Source organism: Hirundo rustica, chromosome 1 (assembly GCF_015227805.2).
Source record: "Hirundo rustica isolate bHirRus1 chromosome 1, bHirRus1.pri.v3, whole genome shotgun sequence".
NCBI lineage: Eukaryota > Metazoa > Chordata > Aves > Passeriformes > Hirundinidae > Hirundo > Hirundo rustica.
The window spans coordinates 49,580,295-49,595,152 of NC_053450.1; the positions used below are offsets into that span (position 1 = coordinate 49,580,295).

The following is a 14,858-nucleotide window of genomic DNA, read 5'->3' on the forward strand; positions in this document are numbered from 1 at the left end:
AAACAATTGTTTACAATGAGGGTGCCAAAACACTGAACAGATTGCCCAGGGAGGAGGTAGAACTTAAAATTCTGAAGTTTAAAAAGTCATGGCACTAGGTTCAGTAATCCAAAGCAGTTTTAACAGGCACCAAAAACTTTCATGCCTAAAAGAACAAATTTGAAAAACACACTTCGGACATTAAACCAGCCTCAAGGACTGGTTCACCAGAAAGCAAAAAAAGGGTAGCCAAGAAACCAATCAGCTCAGCAGAAGCAGGAAACATGGACCAATCTTTCTATCAATTTGGTTATAAAATTGAAAAAGGAAGTCACAAGAATCTCCCCCTCTCCTTCTCACAGAAACAGCATCTTTTTAAATTTAGAGGGCTTTTTTAAAAAAAGAGACATATTACATATAATTTGAGATCACATTATAGTATGATTCTTCATTGCTAGGTTGTAGGCATTTACATAATCACATCAGGCAGTAACTTGTGCTGCAATGAAATTACCATATCAAAAGAGCTGAATTTCGTTGGCTTAAAATCTCATTACATTGGTTTCCTTATAATATGAAAAATCAACCTTCAAGTTCCAAATTATGTCATTGTAGACCATTATATCACCAGTAGGCTATCTTAACACACATGGATCTGACCTGCAGCCCTCAAGCAAACCCTTAGGGTTTTTTCCTCTGAAAACAGCTTAAAAATTAAGTATTGAGTTTTTCTACCACAGGAACAGATTGAAAAACAAAACCCAGTACACAATTACTTCTATCCACTTACAGACACCACTGACAGGAAACAGGTTAAATAGATGATAAACAGCCTATTCTTTATCACTTGCAGGTGTCAGAAACACTATGACAGCACCTCAGGTACTTATACTTGAACACCTAATGCTCTAAGACATGTGAAGTGAGCACAAAGCCAGCTGGCAGACACAACAGTTTCAGAAAACCCATTTCTTTCTGAAGCACAATACAGTGGTCAGGCAGGAGACTTACCGCACCTGCATACTCCTACTCCCAAACATGTATTGAAGATGCATGCTCCTAAAAATGTTTAAATGAGCAAAAGAAAGAATTACCTTTGAAACAAGCAACAGTTTCTCTTTATTGTTTGAACTTCAACTGCCTAAAAAGCAGGTACTGCACTGACAAATTGAATATATAAAGTGAAAATAACTGTAAGCTTTTTCACCGCCTGATCAGCGAGGCATGCAAAGCACAAAGCACACCATTATCTCAGTTTAAAATAACCCTTCAGAGGAGTTTGCAAACGTAGAGGTCCTTATTGCCCAATTTGTCTAAACCCTGAACAGAGCAGGACCAAAAAACTATCTGAAATGCAGCTCAAAGACGGCTTTATGGCACTGCATCTTTCCTGAACTTCACGTTAAACCTAGATGCTGATGCACACATCAACTAGTCTCACAAAAAGGGCTCACAAGATACATAAGGAAACAAAAGGCATTTACTTTTTCTAGTTCCAAGAAAACCTTTTTAACACGGCCTAATAAGACATCATTGCTACAGGAGGAGGGAGTTCCATTGCATAGTTCTGCTGAATATATGCAAATTGGTTAGAACATAGCCAAGAATTAATTCCAGTGCTTTTAGGCAAACTCCTACACAACATTATTATTTTCCAACAATAAATGCATATATTTAAAAACTGGAAGAGCAATGGCTATTAACAAGAGAAATCTATAATACAGGAAAAGGAAAAAAGGTGATATGAAGTTATGTAGAACTTTGTACATGTCTGTAACAGTATCTTTTGTGCTCTCTAAGAGCAACATTGAATTGAATTAGGCAGAAAACATGCTGTTATTTGAATCAAAACCTGGAGTAATAAAATTTGATTTTAATACATTTGCATAAAGCAGCTTAAATACATTTACAATGACATATTAGAGCTCTAAGCATTGAAAACAGCACATGCATCACCAAAAACCCCTACAGTTGCAATTTCACGGTTAAATGCACTGTAGGAACACAAACATTTATTTTTGATGGCTTACTTTAATTTACATCTTTCTCTTCCCCCAGAGAGATAAACTCTTATAATCAGTCATTAAGTGATTACATATGTACCAACATACAACCTTTATTGTTGTAATAAGAAACAAAGTGCCAGACAGCATCAGTAAAAACTAATATTTTTGGCTTTGTTACTACTTAAACAAAGCATAAAGAATGTGTGTGACTCATCAAGTGTCCTTCTCCCCCCTTGCCAAATCTCTGCTTCTCTTCAAATTTCTTCTGAACCTCTCTAGGATGTAGCTCAGCTGCTCTCTACTGGCTGCCTGAGAATATTGCCTGGTCATGAAAGCAACACCTTGCACAGCACAGAAGTCAAAGCATCAGCAATCAGCTTTCACTTTAGGGCCTACCTTTTCATTACATAACCATATGCTGCAAAGACCTGCCAAAAAACTGTACAATATACGTGGATTTTCACAAAAACCTTTTACATAATTCATACTGCTCCACAGCAAGTTCATTTTTTCAAAGAGAAACACAAATGCTGCACAACGGTATCAAATCCCATCACTTGACTGAAGACTCAAGAAATACATACAAGAATCTAGAAAGGACAGTTTCTTTCAAAGTCCACTCAGGGTTAAAATTTATAAAGTATTCTCCAATATGGTTTCTAGATTCTGTCCTACAAAAAAATTGCTCCAAGGACCATTGTTGCACTGAAATTTTCTATAATACATCCAAACTGCTAGCTTGCACCCTTGGATACCTCACAAGTTTCCTGTTTGTGTCCAAGTTTGCTGTTTAGTATTGGCTTGCTAAAGAGATCCTAGGTGACAACCTCATAAATAACCACCCACACTGTTCATTAGCTTAAATCAACACATATACCTCCTGCTGTAGCCCTAATTCTTCAAGAAGTGGCTTCAGGATGGCAAAAAGATCCTCCTAGAACCGCACCTCTTTTTTTTTTCTATTTTTAGCTAACCAAAGTATGTCCTTTGTACTAGTTTTTTAACCAGGGGTGGTGGAATGTGTGTGTATATATACATACATGGTAATTTAATAAATGCAAGCCCCCAAATATAGATTTTAGTGCACCCCTGGAGGTACAACAATTGCTTAGATCAAAAGTAGTTCTACCCATTGGGAAGAGAAAAAGGAAAACTTATCAGTGAAGCAAAGTGTGACACCTCTCCTCTCTAAGAGCATTAAACACTTCTCCTACCTGCCTTTTCTGATGTGAATACAAAACACCTGGAATATTTGCAGACTCATCACGAGCTTGGGGGAAGATGAAATCATTTTTGTGAGAGGGATTAAAATATTTCTTACCAGTCTTGTAAGTTCTAAGGTGCTGTAATGATGAAAGTAGTACAACTTCCTATTGATGAAATTAGTCAAAGTGCTCCAGAACAATTGTTTAGACTAATTCTAAAAAGTTGAATTTATACCCACTCTAAGTGGCTGGCTGGAATTACTGCATCAATTTCAGTGAGTGAAACACCACTCCTCAGAAACAAGCAGGGCATGCTTTATTTGCTGCCTCTTATTAGCAGTCTTAAAATAATTAAGTTTTTGGATTTAAAGGCATAATTGTACTGCAGGCTTATAATCAATTCATGCAGATATGTAAACATTTATTTCAGGATGACATAAAAAAGAAAGAGGTTTCTACTTTCCTATTTTATATATTCCCAAAGTTCTCTCCCTCCCAAGGTACTTTAGGTCGTTTCATACAACTTCATATATGAAGTATCTGTAAAACTGTTTGTGCAGTATTTAAAAGAAAAATTTTGAAAAAGGCAACTTTTTTTCCACATATCTACCCAAAATGTTCACACAGTAATACATGAAGTCCTAGTTTTCACACTCATTTTTGGAGACCAAGACTGAGGTACTTCAGAACACGTTTAGAAATGTTGAGGAAGCACAAGTTCCATTGAGTAAAATTGCTTGGCAAATGGGAAATCATGGCACTTCTAGGTACATCCCAGAATGAGATGTTCAAGTCCACCACGCTATAGAAACATTAGGCAAAACACCCAAAAACATACCAGCAAGAGGAGGTTTATGTGAATGCAGACTGCAGGGTATGCTGACAATTAACTGATGCTCTGGAACTGGAAGACCTTCAGATTTCCTGTCATATAAATCAGAAAAGAAAAGAAACATGAGAATGAATGCTACCCATTGTGATGTTACAGCTCTTGCAGAGCTACTTCAGATGGGAGATAACACACAGAATGTTTATACACAAACTTCAGGGAAGCTCAGGGGAAGTTAAATGTTGCTCAGACATAACATACAAAATGACAGTTTATTAAATCATTTAGACAAAACATGGTTAACAATAGCCATGCAAAGCAACTGAGAAGAAACAATGTAGTCCTGTATGTCTATGTGTGGAACAACAGCAGCATCCCCAAAATGGCATCAGCCTGCGCCAAGGACTCATGGTCCAAGAGAACCTGACAGCAGAGGAAGCCCTGTCCACAAGCCTTTTGTTCAAGACAGTTCCCCAAGATGCAAGGAACAGACATGGGGTTCCATTCTTTAATCTCACTAAGGCACTCTCTTATTCCAAAGCTAATGTGGCTATCTTTAGGTCCACAATCAGCCAAGAGATTTTGGGACATTATGCTGCATTATAAGTAAGTGATACATACAAAGGGAATCCTGCAAAAAAAGACATTTGCCATAAATATCCTGATATACCTTAAGGCATCCTTTACATCTCCTTGAACTCTCCCCAATACAAGAACTTCATAGGGTTTTTTGTGCAAAGAATCCAACGGCAATACAAATTCTCCAGCTGTAGTAATCTGACACAAGAGAGTTAAAAATATACAGTTTAAGATTTTAATATCTGATATTCTTCCAAGACCTTTCCCTTTATAAAAAGGAGGACACTGATGATATCAGACCTTTCAAATACAAAAGCACATGGTAGTAAATAGATAAATTAGAACTATGAAATGTCATAGTGCAAGTCTTCTCAGTCTTCAAGAAAGCAACAAAAATTGAGAGCTTACTTTTACCCAGTGCCACTCAGCAACTGTTTTCACCGACCAGTGAGGATAAAGTTCATCCTTAACAAAACGTAAGTGCTTCTGTCTATTAGTGACCCACGTGACTACAAGACAATTTGGAGCAGCTAGTGCTGGTACAGGAATCTGCTTGATTTGCCACGAAGACAAGTGGCTGTACCTATGCCAATATAGTGAGAAAGCAAATGAGCATATAACAACCATAAAAATTGCAAAGCAACACAAATGGATAAAAAAAATTACACAGACCAGTCACTTCAAGTATTATCTTCTGAAAATCTAATTCATAAACAGTTCAAGACTGACACCCAGTGGACAATTCTGAAGGATTTTATATAAAATCATTAGTGTACATACATAAACTTTACTGAGCAGAACCTTGAACTATGCACTTCCACTGTCCCTTGAAATAAAGCACTATGAGTTGTGACTCTGGAGACATTTAGAAGCCCATGTTTCACTTAAGAACTATCCGAAGTAATTTAATATTCTCATCTTTGTGCCAGAACAAAGCTATTTAGTGAACCGTAGCTTCTTAGGCAGAGTAATACTATTCACATCTTATAATGAACTCTCTACTGAATGAAAATGACAAGTGAGTCACTTGCAAGGGCAACACTAATTTGAATGGCAAGTTAAAAGGTCATAAAAGACAGTATTTTCTCCAGTTATTTCCAGAAGTTGTTAATTTTTTTTAACTATTGGCCACGGTAGAGGTTCTCTAGGTTATCCAAAACCATCCTGCACTTTTCTGAGCTAACTAAACGCTACACAACTAAACTGAGGATGCTTCCAGATCCTGTCCGGTTGTACCATTTTTTTTCATTATGCAATTCTACATTATTAATAATCTGCAGTTTGTGGAACCTACACATTGCAGCACCAAAAATACTGGCACACTGCCTAATGAAAACCGGCAGCCACCATGTGGTTAGCCAGGACTCTATACAATGTCACGGTGAGAAACAGTAAACAAGGACAAAATCCAAAACACCTCCTGGACTAGACTGTCCAGAGGAAAAAAGATTCACCCAGATGAGAAACACCACACAATGATTAGTTGCCAAAAAGATAATGATGAGTAGTGACAGCTCCTCCACATTTTGCCTTTATTTCATAAGGGAAAGAGGATTTTGGTGACTGACGCTAGTAACTACAATTCTCCTCTGAGTACCTCATATACTCAAGAAAGACATTTGAAGGAGAGTTTCTAGAGGTTTCTGAAGGCTTTCAAAGGAAAGCCTACTCATCAGTCTCTGCATCTTCAAACTATGTCTTCATAAGAAGCTTCAAAAGCTGCAGTGAACTTTATTCTAGAAAGTTGTAAGGCCATATTTCCTGTCTACCCTTCTTTCAAACAGATACAATTCTATGGCAATCAAGAGTACTCCACTGGCATAAACATGATGTTACTCAGCAGTGAAGGAAGCCCATAAACATTTAAGTTAATGACTTAATAAACTACAGTACACTCAGAGTTCCTACTGCACTAGAAGATTTTACTGCTGCATTATCACGTTCTGCTAAACATTAGACTGAAGTTTAAGCTACATTCCAAATTAAATAAAAACCCACTCAAACTTCTAAGCAAGATTATAGCCCTGGAAATACTTTCACATTTTATAGCTTTATGCTGAAATAACCTCATTAATTACAAACCAATATCTGCATGATCTGGGCCCTACAAAACAGCTGTATGCATACGTTCTTTGTAAAGGACTAACATTCAGCAGCTAGATAATTTAAGACCTACTCTTGCAAATATTTTGTTTGCCAAGTATCCAACACATTTCAGTGAAATACCTAAGAAAATCCATAGATTTGAAGGTAAGCACGTGTCAAAATACAAGTTTAAGCTACAGTCTCACAGTTATACTGGTCCTTGATTGGATCAATATATTAAAATGTAATTACACTTTGTAAGATACAATGACAAAGTTCCTTTGATTTTAGTATAAAACATACCTGTTACTCCTTTTAACAGACTTGTTCTCCCATGGTGGATCCATCACAATTACATCATATTTTTTCTTGTCTGGCAAGAAAAAAGAAAAGCCAGGAAATTAGCTTTAAAAAGTATCTGTGAGTTAAAACAAATATACAGCAAAACTGCAAATTTATTCTGTTCTTTCCAAATAAGAAGTTAGAAAACTTTTGACATGCTTGTTTTAATTCAGATAATCATATCCAGAAAATTCGGTATTTTTAGACTGATTACCTATGGAAAAAACTTTTATGTGATCTGTGTCAGATCCCTCCAAGAAATTTTGAATCTTTAGGACTTTCAGGAAAAAGAAAGGATAGCAGAGTGCAAGTCTCAAAAACAAAAATTTTTCCAAGTTTCTCAATAGAAGCTATGTATTGAGGTACCCAGCTGAGCGAAAAGTTACAGCCCTGAATGCAAGATTCCTGTCCTGTTTGATCTTTTATTGGGCCAACAGGGACCTGTAGAGCTTCAAGCCAGCCCTAGAAAACTGTTTTCCACTACTGGAGGTAAAGAGAGACAGAGAGCTAGACATATTGAAAGAAATGGGAATCAGTGAACAAGAGTAAAGAACTGAAAGAGTTTTCACGGGAGAAGCTCCGTTTACTTTAGCTGGAGGATAGAAGATACAGAATACATCCATGAAAAAACAGAATTCTTCAATTTTATTTCTCCAGAGAACGTATTTGTTCTTTCATTGAGTTTGAAGGTAAGAACAACAGCTTAGTATTTGATGCTCATGAAATGTGATTATATCTTCCTCATTTAACACTGGAGGTGTTATCCTTACAGCGGACTGAGCAGCAAGAATTACTTCTCTTTTGGCAGGTGAAAAGGAAGAAGAAAAATAATTATTAGAATGGACAGCTGACTTAGTCAGGAAAAAGGTCTACAGTCAGGACATTATGTTAATATCCACTGTTGTTTATTTCAGAAGCATTTGCTCAGATTTCTTGGATGGCTCTGTAACTCCCTGGAGAATCTTACATGCTCAACTGTGCAGTGAGGTAGCAGAGTGATAATAATCTTCTTTCTTTCCTACACACGAAAACAGCTAACTAGCTAGATTCTGAACTTCAAATGTAAAATTTTTATTTAGATAGTAAGATTCTACCTCCTGAATATCTTGCAAAAAAAAAAAAATCTGAAAAATATGTCTAACTTACATATGCTTCCCCTCTTCTCATGTGCAATTAAAAGATCTTAAATTACTGATTAGAGGGTAGAGCAGTAACACCCAGTTTGTGCTCACAGGCAACATCTTTCCTATAAGACTGTCTGATAAAGCTTGACTGTGACTGATAGTAACAAAAGTAACAGTAGCAGTAGTAATTAATGATGATGATGATGATGATGATAATAATAATAATAACAATAGTAAAGGTCAATTTGAAAGCTAACGGAATGAAAACTGATGCATGCTGTCAGCTTAGGGCTGAGGATAGTGGCTTGGGTAGCTTTTGACCCATGTTTGCAGAGGACTTGTTTATTCTAAAATCCCTCTATTTCTCTGTCACTGATTTTTGCATGAGCCAATACTCTCAGCTGTGAAACACAGCAGCTGAAAAGTCTAGTCCAGCATGCTACTGGTGGTCATGCTAAAGTGGTGTTGCACTCCAACTGGGTGCAACAGCCTCCCAAACTGTTATCTTCCCTGGGGGATACTGGACTTTGTTCCACAACCAGTTTATTCCAATCTAAAAAGACCCTGCCGCTGCCCAGGATGAGTCTGTAAGTGAACATTTGCTTTAAGGTTATTTGCATTATCTCATCCCTCCCTTGTGGTCTAATCTAGCTAAAAATCAAGACAGCAGCACCACCGCTTCAGCAGCAGCATGGATCTACCTTTACTAAAGGCTCATCCTGTGGGACAGGGACCCAGCAGCACAGCTAGTCCCAGTGTTTATGTGACTTCTATGCTGACAGCAGCTCCAAACACGCTCACAAACTCTCGTATTTTGGCTGAGATTTTTAAAGGAGCCTCATGACAAAAAAATCCCCCCATGACACAATTTCCTAACCACTCAAGATTCCTTGGCAAGTCCTTAGCTGTTTGCAAAATTAGAAATATCACCTTGAAAGCCTACAGCAGCATTTGCTATCAGTATGATGCTGCATGTTAAAATCTGTTAATCGAGTCATCTTGGCATTAACCGCCCATCTTGGGCAGGAGAAAAGGGGTAAATTCTAACACCTAAAGGTACTCACAGTTCAGCAGGGGCTGTAAACATGAAATATCAGATAAGAGGAAACTGCTTTTTGGTGGTACCAAGTATTTCTGCCCCATTAACACAATTATCTTCGCACAGTCTGAGCTGTTTTCCGTAACACACGAAAGCAGGTCCTGCTCTGCACTGGAGGTTTCCTCCTCTAGCACGCATACAGCTTGGTGGTCACTTTCATTCACAGCTGGAAACTGCTTTCCCATTTCACATAATTCAGCCAACCCACAGACAATGCGCTGAGGAACGTTATTCTTCCTGCAACTGAGTTTTGCAGTAGCATGGTGAAGAAAACCACTTTTGAGTCCCTCCTGGACTAAATGTGAAGTGCCTTCCCAAATGAGCTTCCTGACCTGTATGGTCACAAAAAAAAGGAAAAAAAAGAAAGAAGTTTCAAGTATCTACTTGACCAGAGAATGCAATTGAAATCAAAACATTTTCAATCTGCAGGCAGGGAAAAGGATCCTTGCCAGTTACTGAGATCATTGGCTCAAAAGCTACGAAAGCATGGTAATAAGGTGTGCGCCTTGGTCTAACCTCAGCAGGCAAATAAATACCACGCAGCAATTCACTCGCACAGCATGCCTCCCACTCCCTGGTGGGGAGAAGAATCCAAGGGAAAAAAAGCAAAACTCATGGGCTACTATAAGAACAGTTTAAAAATTGAAACAAAACTATTATCGTTATTTTTATTCTTAAAAAGCAGGAGAGAAAAGTACGGCTAAGAGAAACAACTAATGCACAATATGATTGCTCACCACCTACTGACTGATGTCCAGCCCATCCCTTAGTAGCAAATCCATGGCTCCTGGCCAACTGCCATTGTTTATATAGTGAGCATGACATCCCATGCATGGAATAAAACCATGCAGGTCACCTGACCTGGCCATGTTCCCTCCCAGCTTACTTTGTGCACCTGCTCACTGGCACAGCACAGGAAACTGAAAACTTCTTGACTTAGGGTACGCACTGCTTAACACACTGGTGTTTGAATTGTTGCTGCCAACATTATCCTCATGTTAAACCCAAAATGACAATCTTTAATGTTTTCTGATCTATCCTGAGCAGGCTGCAGGGGACAAAGCAGCTGCCGCTGGGTGCAGACATTTGGGCAACACATCTACCTTTAGCTTCCAATATGTTTGCTCTGGGGCTTTTTAAAAAACTGGGTTCATTTTTCATTTGGAGCATTCCCACTCCGTCAACTCTGTGTTAGCTGTCCAGCTACCAAGCAGAAAAATAACTCTATCCCAGCCAAAATCAGGACACCATGACACTAACTTCTGACGCTGGTTTTCATTTTTTTGGTAAAGTTACAGTAATTAGAAGGCTAGAGAAAGAAAGAAAAAGAAACTACTGAACATTTCAGACAACAGACGTGGAATATCATTGTTTCAACCAAATACAAATTTCAAAGCAATTATCTGAAGTTTAATATAAAATTTTAATTTAATTTCAGGTTACTGTGCCCATGAACATATTTTTAATTGAAATGTATACTGGAATCTGAAAATCAGTCATTTTCAATTCACTTCATGAAACAATAATTTATGCATTTTACAGTAATACAGAAGTACAACCAGTAAATCAAATTAAAGTACCAGAATTTGATTTTTGCAACTTTTCTCAGTGGAAAACCTCTCAAATAGCCTGTTAGTCAGTCCAGGATGACACAATTCTTGGATCTATATACACTGTCATTTACTTCAGCACCTTCCCTTCACAAAATTTAGAGACCCGTTTTATTTCCAGATCATCGAGCCTTTATGAGTTTTGATTGTCACTGAGGTGGGTTTATCCATTTGTCCACTGTCAGTCACAGTGGCTTTATTAAAGGCTTCAAATACATACTGTGGTGTCAAAAGCTTCTGATTACAGAATCTTCAAGATTACAGGAGAGCTTTACAAAATCCATTTTATTACAACTCCCAGATTAGTGGCAGGGAATGAAAGGTTTTTTTATAATTTAATAGTGCCACCTCCAGGTATCAGAGAGTAGAGAGTCATAGATTTTTTAGTACCTAGGTTTGTGATAAGAGAAGTTCACACTGCTTCAACAGAATTATGAAACATATTTTTAGAAATTACATCTTCTTACGTGCATGTGATAACTCACAGATGGACAAACTCTCTTGACTATGAAGCAATCAAAGCAGGAGTTTTAACAAATCACTGCTGAAGGAATTTAGCATAATTTGTATTGTTCCCTATGTTGACACTGACTGAAATTTATAAATTGATTCAACTGAAATTCATAGATTCACTTGCAGAAACAAAATTTGGGTTGTTTGGATTTATTTTGTCGAGTCTACAGATATAAATAAGTGCAAAAATAATCTGGGTTGTCTTGCGGAGCTCTAACCTTTAACCTTTAAAAACACAAATACAGTAAAAAACTTTCTAATCTGTGAATGATATAAGAGACTAATTGGGGTCAAAGATTTTTCCAAACTCTGTCTTTTCCACATATTCATCAAATATTATTTGAAGTTACACAAGCCTCCAAGACATCAAACTTCTTCTCTCCATTACTTTCTTTCTACTCTTGAAGGATTTGATTTTAGCCTTAATGTTTTCATACTCATATTGATGCTGAACTTCAAAGTTTTCTCCTTTAAGGTGATTCTCCATATGCACAGCTTATTCACAAAAATAATCACAGGACAGCTACAGCAAGCTGTACATGTTTACTACAAGACTGCTGCCATGTAAAAGGAAAAAAGCGTAGCCATTTAAATGTAGTTCAAGTAGAACAGATTTAAGCAAAAAGCCCAATATGATTAAAACCTTCGTCAAAGGAAAGAAAACAAGTGTAGCTCCTAGTTCAGGTGCACATCACTACTTGGGAAAGTAAGAATACATTGAACATTACCTACAGATTGCACGTCTACAATTCACGATTATGCTTCAGTGTAATTCACTTGTATCTTCACCAGTACATCACTGACACAAGCATACAGACTTGAAGTCCAATTCATTCATAATGCTTTAGTAGGACAATATAAAATGTTAGAGAAAGATTAATATTTTTTTCAGTTGCAGAATAAGATATTTTAAAGCACATTTGGTCAAAAAAAACGTTGAGTAACTCCAGCGCAGTGTTCTGAAACAGTGAGGAGCTGATCTTCAGAACAGGTTATGCTGCCAATTTCAAATCAGTCACTTCCTAATATTCAATTCATCACAACATAATGTTCAGTTGTCTATAACAGTCCAAACTACTTTGTGAATGTAGATTCAAAAATAGCTCTTTGTAATGTCTCAGATGCAATTTCACATGTATCTACATAGGAGATCTACTTCTATAAGCACAAATTCAAATAAGGATTGGACAGATGCACTTTCCTTTCCCTTTCCTTCTTTGCACCAGTGGAACAAGCTACAAAAACAGAATGTGTTTGCAACCATGCCCTCCACTCTGCAGATGCCCAAAGTCAAGTAGCATGTACTTGCAAAGGATAGGTTTTTTCCAACTTACCTTTGAATGGTATTCCAAAGCATCCAGTTCACCTTGGTTGAATACACATTTCCTTTTACGTTTCTGCAGAATTAGCAAAAAAACAACAACAAAAAATCCGTATCATTCCACAATGAAATAAAAGGGAAAAAAAATCAAACATACCTGAATTACAAACTTAACTCTTTAAAAGCACAAGAAATTTTTCATCTCTTTTTCTATCACAGGTACAAATGAAATAAGCAAAAATATCTGAAAATACCTAACCTGCTGCAGCATTCACAAGATACACAGGCTTAAAGCTGTTTTAAATTATTCATGGCACAGTTTGTGCTCATGCCTCCTTTGGGCCCATATTAAAAGTTTCAGCTGCCAAGTGCAGTTTATCAATAAAAGAAAAAAAAAAAAAACACCTACGTCTTCATGATTACATATATTGGTTTAGACCAGTGACTCTTATTTTCTTTTGTCCATATGGAACAGTACTGAACAACACCGAAAGAAAATTCATATTGTCCTTCCCAACTCAATGATCTGTATAATCTCAAGAGCTACCACAGTTTCAGGCTGTGTACCTGACCACAACCAGTGTCAGGAGATTTTGGGAGCAACCCACTGCTTATGAGACATGGAAGGCACAATACTGACATGAGGGACACAAGAATATCCTCAAAAGTTCCCGCTCTTCTCACTACCACACTACCTCAAAAGACTCAGGTGTGCAAAGCAATATTAGCAGTATATTATTTATCAAGGTATTACTGTAACTTGCTGTGTTACAGAGAACATACCTTCCTAGCAGTGGCAGGAGACTCTCCAATGTTACTCTTTGCTCCTTCCTGGAATTCCTCTCTGTTGCTGTTGGCCTTTATTTCTGTCAGACTCACCTCAGGGCACCCCTGACACAGCTGCTCCTCAGGAGCTGCAGCTATGTGGGGCTTAGAGACATCAAAGAACTCCTCCCGAAACACGTATCTCATTTTTGCTCTTTTACCTTCTGTTCCTATGGCATCTCCAGCACCATAAGGAGGACCATCACTTGATGAGGGGGTGGCAGCAGAAGTAGAAATACTGTGACAGTCTTCAGTGGATGTGACAGAAGCATTGCAAGGGACACCACCAGGGTGTGCAAAGGAGTCACAGATCTCATAGCCACACTGGTTGATGAAAGAGAGATGATCCACAAGCCATCCTGCTGCCAGACGATGGACCACGGACATCATAAGTTCCTTTTTCAGGATGAAAAATCAGCTCCCTGAAACCAAAGCCTTCACCAATTATCCGCACTTCCTGGAGCAACCTCCTCCTGTGGGAATTTTTATAAGAATTCACTTTACAGAATTATCACTGTTTAATAAATTAGCACCTACCTTCTGACATGCACATACAGGGCACACCGCTGAAACTTCTGACTTCAGTCGGTTTCTCCATTAGGTTTATCCTATATGACTACTTTTTTTTTTTTTTGTAGTAAGCAAATTTTGTATGATTTTCTATACTTTTATATGGTATGGAGTTTCTCTGGCTCTTTTAACAAGTCAGAAAACAGCCCTATTATGTCTGAGACGATATGATATGTGTGTATATCTATACATCGTATATACACCACATACATAAGCAATTACACTACATATCTGCTATATATGTCACACACATGCTATACAGGCTACATATACACCATGCACAGGCACACATTATGTATACACACATACGCTATATATAGTCATACATAAACACGCATATATACCCACAAATACACACTATATACATATTCATGCCCTGTATCTACACACACATATACATATACACCATAAATACATACAGAGCATGGATCACTATGACGGCACCCGGAGTAGTAATACAGGCACAAGGGTAGGCAGGAGCAGCGGCGGCCCTGGCGCTGCTGGAGCCAGATGCCCACTCCCATCCCCGCGGGCACACAGGGACCGAAACCCTGGGCTTTTCCGCAGGAAAACTCTCGGCGGCTGGAGAAAAGCCTGGGGCTCGCTGTGGCCCGGCAGATCCTCTCACACACTCACCGCGGGCGCCGCTACGTCGCCGTACGGCCATGGCCCTTCCCCGAGCCCTGCCGGGGGTTGCGATCCTCCTCCCCTCGATTCCCTCCTCCCCTCCGTTCCCAGCGCCCCTCCCGGCCGCGCCGCTCGGCCCGCGGC

At 38.4% G+C, this 14,858-nt stretch overlaps 1 protein-coding gene across 5 annotated transcripts in view; it reads right to left on the bottom strand.

Moving 5' to 3' along the window:
- The window catches only part of METTL4 (methyltransferase 4, N6-adenosine), a 56,570-nt gene extending 41,718 nt beyond the window's left edge, over nt 1-14,852 (bottom strand). For all 5 annotated transcript variants that reach the window (XR_009207633.1, XR_009207632.1, XM_058419754.1 and 2 more), the window contains exons 1-8: nt 14,724-14,852; nt 13,476-13,990; nt 12,706-12,768; nt 9,214-9,580; nt 6,987-7,056; nt 5,007-5,181; nt 4,690-4,796; nt 4,029-4,114 (exon numbers count right to left, since the gene is read on the bottom strand). Coding sequence is in view for 3 of the 5 variants with exons in the window: in XM_058419754.1 (XP_058275737.1) it covers nt 4,029-4,114; nt 4,690-4,796; nt 5,007-5,181; nt 6,987-7,056; nt 9,214-9,580; nt 12,706-12,768; nt 13,476-13,907 (1,300 nt within the window). In the remaining 2 variants the exon portion in view is untranslated. The remainder of the gene's footprint in view (nt 1-4,028; nt 4,115-4,689; nt 4,797-5,006; nt 5,182-6,986; nt 7,057-9,213; nt 9,581-12,705; nt 12,769-13,475; nt 13,991-14,723) is intronic.
- Nucleotides 14,853-14,858: the final 6 nt, after the last annotated feature.